The sequence below is a fragment of the Dendropsophus ebraccatus genome, chromosome 15 (assembly GCF_027789765.1).
Source record: "Dendropsophus ebraccatus isolate aDenEbr1 chromosome 15, aDenEbr1.pat, whole genome shotgun sequence".
NCBI classification, from domain to species: domain Eukaryota; kingdom Metazoa; phylum Chordata; class Amphibia; order Anura; family Hylidae; genus Dendropsophus; species Dendropsophus ebraccatus.
In genome coordinates, this window is record NC_091468.1 from 41,359,616 (window position 1) to 41,372,360 (window position 12,745).

At 45.5% G+C, this 12,745-nt stretch overlaps 1 protein-coding gene across 1 annotated transcript in view; it reads left to right on the top strand.

Moving 5' to 3' along the window:
- The first annotated feature begins 1,163 nt into the window (after positions 1–1,163).
- Positions 1,164–12,745, top strand: part of XRN2 (5'-3' exoribonuclease 2) — a 53,239-nt gene continuing 41,657 nt past the window's right edge. Inside the window, exon 1 of the mRNA XM_069954863.1 lies at positions 1,164–1,298. Coding sequence (XP_069810964.1) covers positions 1,224–1,298 — 75 coding nt within the window. The 5' untranslated portion in view covers positions 1,164–1,223. The remainder of the gene's footprint in view (positions 1,299–12,745) is intronic.

Here is a 12,745-nt window from a genome sequence, read left to right on the forward strand (position 1 = left end):
TGGAGCGAGGACAGGTAATGTATACAGAGCTGGAGGCGGCCGGCATCAGAAGGGGTTAGGCGGCCGGCATCAGAAGGGGTTAAGCGGCCGGCAGAATTACATACACTGAACGACTGCTGCGTGTATGTAGTGACAGTGATCTGCCAGGACCTAGCCGACTCGCAGAGTATTAACGCTGCGTCTGGGTACGTGTGAAGGCACCCTAAGGGTATATTCACACGGGCGGGCTCGCAGCGAGATTCTCGCTGCGAGCCCGTCAGGTCCTGGCAGTTCCCATACACTACATACTTGCTGCGGTCTAAACGACCGCAGCGAGTATGTAATTATACCGCCCTTAACCCCTTCTGCTCCCGCCGGCTCCCCCGCTGTAAGCATACTTTACCGGTCCTTGCTGCACGGGTCCGGCGTCCTGCTCTCCCGTCCGGCCAATTAGTGTGTTGCCCAGCCGCAGCCACTGATTGGCCGGGCGGGAGAGCAGGACGCCGGACCCGTGCAGCAAGGACAGGTAATGTATGCTGCTTACAGCGGGGGAGCCGGCGGGAGTAGAAGGGGTTAAGGGCGATATAATTACATACTCGCTGCGGTCGTTTAGACCGCAGCAAGTATGTAATGTATGGGAACTGCCAGGACCTGCCGGGCTCGCAGTGAGAATCTCGCTGCGAGCCCACCCGTGTGAATATACCCTAAGGGTAGCTTCACACGTACCGTATCGCTGCGTTTTTGGTGCGATTTTTACATGCCAGTTTTGATTTTCACATGAGAATTGTGAAAATCAAAACATGCATGTAAAAACTGCAGCAAAAACGCAGCGATACAGTACGTGTGAAGGCACCCTAAAAACGCAAATACATTCAGACGAGCTTTTAGCCTGAACCGACAAAAACCTGTGCTGATGGATTTCTGATAGATGTAAAGACCATGCAGCACTAGGTATACTCACTAGGTAAACACAAGCAGTGACCCGACTACGGCCAGCATCCCCGGTGTCTGCCCCGTGTTTATACCGGAGTTGCCCGGTCAGATCTGTCCCCTCATAGAGACCGTATCACCACTTATCAGCACGCACTCTGCACAGGGGCGGGGCCAGACTGCACTCCGCCGCGCACCGCCCTTTTTATCTATGGTGACTGGAAGCCCCGCCCTTTCTCCGCGTCACTACTTCCTGCGTGAGTGCGTAACGCGTGTGCGCCGCGGCCTATTCTTCCATCTTCCTGCTGCCCACCATGGGAGTCCCGGCGTTCTTCAGATGGCTGAGCCGCAAGTACCCGTCCATCATTGTGCACTGCGTGGAGGAGAAGGTAATGGTGCTGTATAACGCGCTGTGTGCACACGGTGCTGCGGCATGCTGCTGTAACGCTCAGGCTGCCGGCTATCCGCACTGCTTTGTCTGTCTATATACGGTGACCCTTCCTGAGCATGCGCCCGTAGACATACAAGACTGTCTGCTTGTGTATGAGGGGGAATCAGTGGTGTCTGGCGGCTGCTTGTCTCCTCAGGAGTCTCTGGGGTTGTCCGGCTGTTATGTCCGGTCCTGGCCGCCTCCTGTAGGGAAGAGACTCTATGGCCTCCGTAGGCTTCTGGGCACCCCCCGTAGGCTTATGGGCCTCTAACTGCTGCAAAACTACAATTCCCATCATGCCTTGGCATCCACAGCTATATCTCTGGTTATCCAGGAATGATGGGAATTGTAGTTTTGTACCAGCAGGTGGGCTGAAAGCTTGCCACCCCTGCCCTGTAGCTACGTCCTTGCATCCTGACCCGACCAGTGACCCTTCCCAGTCACACTGGTGACCTACTTTACCAGTGATTGGCAGAGTGGGCCCTTCTTTGTGTCAGTCCGCATAGACTGAGCACTGTAGGAGCGGTGTGGTGGCTGGTGACTATGGCCGTTGTTACGTTAAGTCCAGCATCTGCACTTATAAACAGTAAAAGATATGGGCAGAAACCCCTTTAAACTCCATTGCTCCTCCCACAACAGTCCTGTTCACTCCATATACACCAGAATATAGTGTTCACCCTCTCGATCTTGTCAGCTAAGTATATAATGCATATGGAGGCCGTCGGAGAGAAGAGTCAGCCATAATGGATGTCCGCTGCCGTCTGGGAGACGCTCTACGAAAACAGGAGTCTGGCAGCGGCTCATCCTTCCTTTCTCCATTAGGACACATGAACGCTGAATTTTTCTAGTGTGGGGTATTTTCTGGGACATGGACTGTTAGATGGGCGCGACATGGACAGTCCGACCCCAAGACTGCAGTGTATAAAGTGAAAGCTTGTGGTAGAGCTCCGTGGGTAGGCCTCAGGTTTCTGAAGCTCATCCACAGGGTGTTTTTCTGGAGAGCAGATACAAGGCAGTCAGTCTGTAGAGGAGAATCATATAGACTGTACAAGTATAGAGAAAAAAGGCCCTGACATCCCCAGCCCGGGGGGCTCAGGCCAGGCTGGAGGGGGGCACAAATCTATTAGGGGAGAAAGGAAAAAGTGTATATTAATAGAAGCGCCCGAAAACCTTCATGTTTGATTTCATCTTCCACAAACCTGGTGTATACTGTATATACTGTGACACAACTCCTTTATTGGTCCCCATTGTGCAGATAGACATGTATTGCTTTGTGTGTCTATTTTTATTGCCAGGTTCTGTAAGTACAGTATCTAAATGTAGCATGGCTGCAGCCTGTGTACAATGTTACTTTATAGTAAACTCTCAGGACAGGAGAGATGCAGTGACAAAAGAAATAATGCACATAGAAATGTCAGATTGCTGTAAAATTCAGCGTGCAGATACAGTATATCAGTCAGCCGCCCCTCCCCCCACGTTTGTGTAAATATTTATTTATTTTTATGGGACAACACTGAAGATGTGACACTGATACAATGTAAAGTAGTGCACAACTTGTATAGCAGTGGTAAGTTTGGTCTGTCCACAAAATAACTTGACACGCACACAGTCATTAAACCCTGTTCACACTACGGAATCGGCACCAAGATTTTGTGCGAATCTTAATGATGAGGAGGGTGGGGAGGAAGGACAGAGAGGTTGGGCCAGCCTAATGCATATACAAATGTAAGCTCCGGCCGTTAGACACAGCGCTGCTGGATTAAAAGTTGTTTTTATGACAATAACTGCCGAACGGACCCCAGGAGAGATCTTGGATTAAAAGCAGCTATCTGACTGTACAAGTGGTTTGGGGGGGGGGGTCAGATTGTGGGTAGAGTTACTTTAAATCATCCCTCTTTCCTATTTTATAAATAAAACACATAGAAATAAATATATATATACCGTAGTGTGCGTAATCATCTGATCTGATAAAATAAATCAATATTGTTCCTGCACGGTGAGCGTTAAAAAAGCGTTTAAAAAACGCCAGGATTGATCATTTTTATTACATTTTATTTGAAATAAAATGAATAAAAATTGGATCAATAATGTCTCATCTCCACCTGTATTAATAAAAACTAGAGATCATGGCGCAAAAATTGACACCCCAAACATACATGTAGGTAAAAAAATAAACGCTATAAGAGTCAAAAAAAGGGCCATTCTAAGCACACCTGTCTGCAAAAAAAGTTTTACTGTTAATAAAAACAGTAAAACATTAGAAAAGCTATATATCCTGCATATCGCTGTATTCAGACTGACCTATAGAATAAAGATAAAATGTCAGTTTTACTGTAAAGTGCATTATGTAAACAGGGCCCCCCCTACCCCAACTCACACAATTTACAGAGTTGTATTTTTGTCCCCAATTTTACCCCATAAACACATACAAAGTACACATGTTCCTATAGAAAAACAAGCACTTACATGGCCCTGTAGCCGGAAAAATAAGAGTTATAGCTCTTAGAAGATAAGGAGGAAAAAACGAAAACGCTAAATTGAAAATCTGGATGATTAAGGCCATTTTGGGCTCCGACCTTAAGAGGTTAAAGGGAACCACTCACTAGAAATTGACCCCTGCAGCTATAAATACATTGCTATATGGCCCAGAGCATTACTTATATGGGCTGAAAACATACTTTGTAAACCCCATCTATGTAGGGGTGGGGCAGTCCTCAGCTGTTAACCAGTCACAGCTGGCGTTAAACCTCTTTTACAGAAACATTGGCATATAGGAGCAGAGTCACAGGGGCCTACCGTGAGCACTAACACTTCCAGGAAGGTGTGATTGCTGAAGAGTCTCAACGCCCCCAAGTCTACTCTCTTGGGCATGGAGGTCACTAGAGCTTCACAGGTTGCTGCTGGAATCCTCTTCGACTTCATGATGACATCAGTGTTAGAGACTTTGTGCTCCTCCACCTTCCATTTGAGGAGTCGCATTAGTTCCTCAATAGGGTTTAGGTCTGGAGACCTGCTTGGCCAGTCCAGCACCAGTTTCTTAAGCAAGATGGTGGTCTTGGGGTGTGTGTTGGGGTCATTATGTTGAGATACTGCCCTGCATCCTTGTCTTCAAAGTGGAAGGGGGATCTTGCTCTGCTTCATTATGTCACAGTACATGTTGGCATTCACGGTTCCCTCAATGAACTGTCTCCCTCCACCTAGCAGCATTAATGTAGCCCCAAACCATGACTCTCTCATCGTAATGCTTGACTGTAGGCAAGTTTTATAAATCCTCGATCAGTTTGCTTAAACAGGCGCATGTGTTTACAGCCGCTTCTGTGGTTTGTTCGGTCGGGAAGACTTTTAAGTTTTGTTTTTTTTTTCATTTTCTCGTGTTAAATGACTCAAAGCCCTGTGTTTAAAAAAAACAAAAACTTGTGTATTACATCTGTGTAATGTACACATCCTTAGAATCTTCAAGTTTAGTACAGTTTTTTTTTTTTTTTTTCTAATATGGTAAAATTGGCTGAACATTAGAGTGCTTAAAAAAAAAACTACGCTAAAAGAAAAGCAAATAATTTAAGAAAAAATACTGGGAAAATGTGCCAATGTTGTGAGAATATCGCACACAAAGTTGTTTTAAAGGGGTACTCCAGCAGGGGGGGGGCACTTTCTTTGCTTGACCCGGGGGAGGAGGTGGCTGAGGGAAAAGACGTCCATTCACCTCCCCGGTTCCAGCGGCGGGTCCCCCATCACGGCGCTCCGGTTCCCGGACGCTTCCTGGTGTCTGACGCGGGCCTGAGACTATACATCTCAGGTCCGCTCAGCCAGTCAGTGACAGAGGCGGGATCTGACCGGACTTAAAACGGATCCTGCCTCCATCACTGACTGACTGGCTGAGCGGACCTGAGACTTCACGTCTCGGGCCCGCGTCGGGCACCGGAGCGCCGCGTTGAGCGACCCGCCGCTGGAACCGGGGAGGTGAGTGGACGTCTTTTCCCTCAGCCACCTCCTCCCTGGCCCAGCAAAAAAAGTGCCCCCCTGCTTGAGTACCCCTTTAAGTCTAATGTGACGGAAGAGACTTTTAAAATTAAGCAAAATCTTGATTGCATATCCTTATTTGTTATTTATTAAATTGCGAATGTGGGCTACTAGAGATATGAGTATACAGTATTAGTGAAGCACATTGTTACGATTGGCAGTCAGCTTGACATGCCGATGGCTTTGAACTCTGTGCCGTTCCGGGTGCCTGAAAAAGCTGCATCCCAGTCCTGGGAATCTGGGAGAAGTTTCCCAGGACTGGATCCAGCTTTTCAAGGCTCCTGGAGCAGCACAGAGTTCACAGCCAGCAGCATGTCAAGCTGACTGCCAATTGTAATGAAGCTCTTAGGTTGGGGGCTGGTACCTTGCATCACTTCTCCTATCCAGTCTCTGGCTGAAGAATAGTATAGTGTGCGAGCTGCAATGTGGGAATCCCTCAAGGCAATTAATTATCATTATTTTAATATTTTCTATATGGGTTTCTTGGAAAACTTTTATACTGTATATTGGCTAGATGAAGGTGTATATTGCATAGAAGCAACCCGGTTGAACTGGAAATTTTCCAGAAACTGGGAGGATACTAAATGTATTTAAAGTGTGGTTTTAGTGTATGTTAGTGCTTGGGGGAAAAAAAGGCTCTTCCTGACTAAAGGGCCAAAACGCATTACCACAATAAATATAAGTTCTATAATATGGCCTCTTGCCGCATGTTATTTAAAGCGTCAAGAGGAAACCGTTTCCGTGCGCTTATAAGGTTACTACCCTGTTTATGTGTCCACCTGTGCTCACCATTGGTCGTATGGGTACTATTGAAATCTTCTGCAGTCAAGACATTGAGAAGGGGTTTAATTGGACTGAGAGAAGCACAATGGTTGTGTCAATCTAGGTCAATCTGACTAGGCTTTTAAAAGATGCTAGGAGCGGTGGTTACCTTAGGGCAAGTACTTACTAAACATGCTTTGGCTGGCTCACACTGTATAGTCAAAAGTGGTAACAATGAAACAACAGATCATGGTGCACAAATAGAGCCTTTAAAGTGTCACTATTGTTATAACTTTCAAAATCTAAATCAGTAGATGTGATATAAAGCCTCCTTATAGTATAGGAGGGCTTCTCTGTGAATTGGCCCACCTGGTAAGTAGTGCCCCCTTGGTCATAACCAAGACTAACGCAAAGTTGATGTCTCCTCCTTCCCATCACATGAAGGCTATCTTCACACACGGTAAAAAAATGGCCATGGTTTTGAGATTATGGCCATATTTTCAATATAATAAAGCACTTTGAAGTCAATGGGAAATAGGACGGCAGTTCTTTGATTATCACAAAAGTGCTGGATGAAGGTGGTGCTGTGGATATCGCCTATGTGGACTTCAGCAAAGCCTTTTGTACAGTTCCATATAGAGAGCTAATAGAGAAGTTGGTGAAAATTGGACTTAAAGGACAACTCCGGCCAAAAGTATTTTTTAATATGTTATTACTTATGGAAAGTTAGACAAATTTCTAATGTTTTAATAATGAGAAATATAGGGCTATTTCCCTTAATTTAGTAGATCAGCGAATCTTCAAATTCTCTGAAATATGGTGACGTCACGAACCAGGGTGTAATTCCTATGGAGTGTCCAGCAGGGGGCGAACTATATATAGAAGTCAATGAGTACCATTGACTTCTATATATAGTGCGCCCCTGCTGGACACTCTATTGATTCAATGGATGACTGTGTATGTAAAAATATTTTGTACAGTGTGTTTTTGATTGAATACATTTATGGAATACTTTGGGGAGCAAGTGCCCTTGCTCCCCAAAGTAATCCATAAATGTATTCAATCAGTACATTTGGAGGGCACCGAGCAGGGAGGGAGAGGTGTGCCTGTGCATCTAACTACCTCCCCCTTCCCTCCCTGCTCTGTGCTGGACACATACACTGTACTACTCCTCCCATCATCTGCTCATAGTATGAGCAGATGCAGGGGGGAGTAGTACATGTGCTATCCCAATCACCAGCACCCCTGCTGCGCTGCTCTTTACCCAAGGGCTTCAGCATGCCCCCTTCTCCGCTCTCCCCCTCCTCCCAGCTTCAAACTATCTCGCCGCCCGGCCGCCGCTCTCTGCTTACATGCATGCTGGCCGGGGACACTGGGAAGCATCGGGAGCGCTGTGCTTCCTGCGGGGGGGGAGGGAGGGCTGATGCTTTCCGGTGTCCCCGACCGGCATGCATTTAAGCAGAGCGGCGGCCGGGCGGCGAGTGATTCAGTGTGGCCGGGCGCGAATCGACGGCGGGATAGTTTGACGTTTGAAGCTGGGAGGCGGAGGGGGCATGCTGAAGCCCTTGTGTAAAGGGCGGCGCGGCAGGGGGTTCTGGTAATGGGGATAGCACATGTACTACTCCCCCAGCATCTGCTCATATTATGAGCAGATGATGGGAGGAGTAGTACTGTGTATGTGTCCAGCACCGAGCTGGGAGGGAGGGGGAGGTAGATGCATAGGCACCTCTCTCCCTCCCTGCTCTGTGCCCTCCAAATGTACTTATTGAATAACTTTCAAAGTATTCCATAAATGTATTCAATCAAAAACGCACTGTACATAACATTTTTACATACAGTCATCCATTGAATCAATAGTTTTCAGCAGGGGCGCACTGTATATAGAAGTCAATGGTACTCATTGACTTCTATATATATAGTGCGCCTCCTGCTGGACACTCCATTGGAATTACACCCTGTGTTTGTGACGTCACGGTATTTATGAGAAATTGAAGTCTCCCTGATCCAGTAAATTAAGGGAAATAGCCATATATGTAATAGCCATATATATAATACTTTTGGCGCGACTTCTCCTTTAATCCCTGGATAGTTCAGTGGGTTTTCTGAGTAGCGATGCACAAAATATCAATACTACTATTGCTATTTTCGGCGAAAAAACGGTTTGATACCACCTTATGTTCAAGGAGGTCTGCTAGGAGTTGTTGTGCACAAGGAGGTCTGTGAGGAAGAGGATAATTAAAAAGTGAAAAAAAAGTGGCTTTAAAAATAAAAATTCATAAGAAAAGTTCAAATAATCCCATTTTGCTTTTTGCAGTGTCACTGTTAGTTTTTTTGTTTTGTTTTTTTGCAGAAATCAATAGTACAGGTAATTTTATAAAACTTTGTAATTGGGTTTATTAGCTAAAAAATACATTATCATAAAAAAGCAGTTTGAAACTCTGCATTGTTCTCTATGAAGAGGGTAGGGGTGGAGGGAGATGAGGCACCAAAACAGGACAACAAAGAGTTAATTTACAGCTACATCACCAGGCTATTTCCTCTGACATCAGCACTGCCCTCTGAATACCGGCTTTCAGCAGCTCCCTGCTCTGTAATCCTATGTTCTCTGCTCTCTGCTTCCGACTAATCTCCCTCCTCCCCGCAACCCTCTCCATAGCACAGACAGGATCCGACTGATGGGAAAACAGTCGAGATTTCCTGATAATGAACAGTGGATGACAGAAAGGAGAGGAGGGGGGACCTGGGAAAAGTCTTTTTAATGGTGCGTTCACACCTACAGGATCTGCAGCTGATTTTCTGCAGCAGATTTCATTTAAATAACTGAACACAGCATCAAATCTGCTGCAGATCCTGTAGGTGTGAACACACCCTAAATGCATATAATTGGCCTAATAAACCCAATTACAAACTTTCTTAAAATCACCTGGAATATTGATTTCTGCAAAAAAAAATAAATAAAAAATAAACGACAGTGACACTTTAACCCCTAGACGACCCTGGACGTAGGGTTACGTCATGGAAGTCTGTCCCCAGACGACCCATGACGTAACCTTACGTCCTGGGTGTTTTTCCCGCTATGAAGCGCGCTCCGGAGCGGAGCGCGCTTCATAGCAGGTGGGGGCAGGCTGCAATCAGCAGCCGGGACCTCACCGGTAATGACACGCTGCAGCGATCGCGCTGCCGCGTGTCATTAACCCCTTAAACGCCGCGATCGTGGCGCGACCGCGGCGTTTAAGTGTAAGTGACAGGGGGAGTCCCCTGTCACTTACCGATCGGGACCCCCGCAGTGTGACTGCGGGGGTCCCGATCATTGAAACGGACTGCCGGAGGTCTCTCACCTGCCTCCGTGCGGTCCGATCGGCGATCTGCTACACTGAGCCTGCACAGGCAGGCTCAATGAGCAGATCGCCGATAACACTGATCAATGCTATGCCTATGGCATAGCATTCATCAGTGTAGAAATCAAAGTAATGTATGTAGAAGTCCCCCAAAGGGACTTCAAAAGTCTAAAAAAAAAAAAAAGTTCAAAACACCCAACACACTACCCCAAAGCCCCTCCCCCAATAAAAGTCTAAATCACCCCCCTTTCCCATTATATAAATAAAACATATAAAAATGAATAGATAAACATATAATATACCGTAGCGTGCGTAATTGTCCGATCTATTAAAATATAACAAGCGTCATTGCGACCGGTAAACGGCGTACACGAAGAGGGGGAAAAAGTGCACAGATTACCGATTTTATGTTACATTATATATATTTTTTAAAAAATCAATAAAAAGTGATCAAAACGTCCGATCTTCACAAATATGGTATTAATAAAAACTAGAGATCATGGCGGAAAAAAATGACACCCCATACAGCCCCGTAGGTGAAAAAATAAAACCGTTATAAGCGTCACAATAGGACCATTTTATTAATATTTAATTGCCAAAAAAAAGGATTTCATAAAAAAATACATATATAACATTAGAGAATCTGTGTAACCTGCATATGGTTGTGTTCGGACTGACCTATAGAATAATAGTATCATGTCGCTGTTACCATATAGTGCGTTACGTAGACACAGGAACCCCCCAAACGTTACCATATTGCATTCTTATTTACGATTTCACCTATTTATATCTTCATAAATAATATATTTGGAATTCCGTCATACATGTTATGGTAAAATGATTGACTCCATTACACAGTACAACTATTCTTGTAAAAAACAAGCCCTTACATGGCTTTTATATAGAAAACTGAGAGTGCTAGAGCTCTTAGAAAGGGGGGAGGGAAAAACGAAAACACTAAGTTTGCGCGGTCCACTGGGTCATTTTGGGCCTGGTCCTCAAAGGGTTAAAGTAAAATGCGTTGAATGCGTAATTGAACTATAAAATGTAACAAAAAAATTATCAAAAAGTCACAAATAAAAATGTGGGGCCATCATATCTGCAGTCTTGGGGGGAGGGGGGCATTATACTTGTGTTTTTAAGGGTTTTTTTTTTTTTTCTTCCAAACTTTATTTAGTATTAGTATCAAATTGGTATCGGGTATCGAAATAAAAAGCCAGAATCTGTATCCAAATTTTGGTATTGTGACATCCCTAATTCTGAGTAGAGACTAATTACAAGTGTACCACAAGGGTCTGTTCTAGGTCCTATTCTTTTCAACTTTTAACATATGAAAGGTTTGTCTGTTTGCTGATGACGCTAAAGTGTGCAATAGGGTTAATATTCCCGGAGGTGTCAGTAATATGGAAAATGATTTAGCTTTGCTAGATAAGTTGTCAGAACAATGGAAACTGCAGTTCAATGTTTCTAAATGTAAAATAATGCACTTGGGGAGGAGGAATCCTCTATCTGAATATCATATTGGAAGTTCTGTGTTAGACTGCAGAAGAGAAGGATTTAGAGGTAGCAATTTCAGAGAACCCCTTTAAAAGGCCAGTGCAACCAGGCAGTAGGGAAAGCAAATCGTATGCTGAGCTCTGTAGTTAGAGGTATAACCAGCAGGAAGAGGGAGATTGTGATCCCGCTGTATAGAGCTCTGGTGAGGCCACATCTGGAATACTGTGTCCAGTTCTGGAGACATCATCTGCAAAAAGATATGGATAATTTAGAACGGGTCCAAAGAGGGGCTACAAAAATGGTGGACAGTGTGAAACATAGAACATATCAGAAAAGACTGGGGCTGCTTTCGCACATGACATTTAAAATAAAAAAAATAATAAAAAAACTGCTACTGCAGTTCTGAAGCCAAAACTAAGAGTGGATTCAAAAGAAATGGGAAATATAACGGAACAACTAATTCTACTCCGTGCTGTATCCACTTCTATGTTTGGCTCAAAACCGCAGTGGTAGTTCTTTATAAAAAATAAAATAAAAAAAAATGCACGTGAAACCAGCCTCAAGGATGTAAATGTTTATAGTCTGGAGGAAAGGGGGGACATGACCAGCTTAATTGCAAACCGCACCTGAACTGGAGACAAGAGTCATGTTCGTGTTGTCTCTGAAAGAAAGTGGCCATGTTTTTGTAGCACTGGATAACCCCTTTAAAGAGGGAATTGTGTATTATTATTTTTTTTTATTAAAAACTGAACTCTAGAACAAGAGGAGAATGAGTTTATTTGGGGGAAAGATCAGAAGCAATATGAGAAAATATAACTTTACTGAACAGTTAGTAGATGCTTGGAACAAACTTCAGCAGGTATAATATGTAAATGTTACAGTAGGTGAATGTAAACCTGCCTGGGCCAAACATATATCTATCCTAAGATAATAAGAAAGGGAATACTAAAAGGGCAGACTAGATGGACCTAGTGGTTAGGGCTGGGCGGTATACCGTGAAAATACAGATACCGTCCCTGGCGTCGGTTAACCGACCTCAACTTTGCCAGGACGGTATCTGCGGTATTTTCACCCGCCCGCCCCAGGACACTGACAGATCATACTCCCCTTCCGGCCGCTCTCACACTGAGCTTCCCGGTCTCACAGCATCTTCTATATACACCAACAGGTGCCGTGCTGATGCTGGGGAGGGGGCTGCGCACAGTTACAGGGAGAGGTCCCTGAGTGCCGCTGCGGGGGTGCCTGAGGCTGGGGATAGAGGGGTGTGAAGTAGGGCAGAATTTGAGAATCTATTAGATTTTTAGTGAAAATCGTAAATTCGATTTTCACAAAAAATCACTGAGGACGAGTGGTGGGGCGAAATGCAGGGCGGTGGTGGGGCGAGGTGAGGTACAGGATGGGCGGTCTCTAGCTGCTGAAGCCGGAACTGACCTGCTCCTTCCTATAGCGGAACGAGCTCTCCGGTCTCTGGAGGAGGAGGCCGCAGGGACAGCTAAGTTCCTGTGATTGGGGCAGTGGTGACTAGGGATGCACAATGCAGAGAGCGGAGGAGGAGATGTGCCTGTGAGGATCAGCGCAGCTGTGAGGTGGGGGGAAGCAGGCCGGGACTCGAGAGTCTGCTGGTGCGGAGATCAGTGATAATGCGGTGGGAATCACTTCATCACACTGACAGGTAAGCAGGGTGTGCGAGGAGGACGCTGCAGCCCCTGACATTGCAGCCTGCTGATCTGTGTAACGGACAGGTCAACAGGACAGAAATCAGTCGGCTGCGGCGTTCTGTGTGGTGACC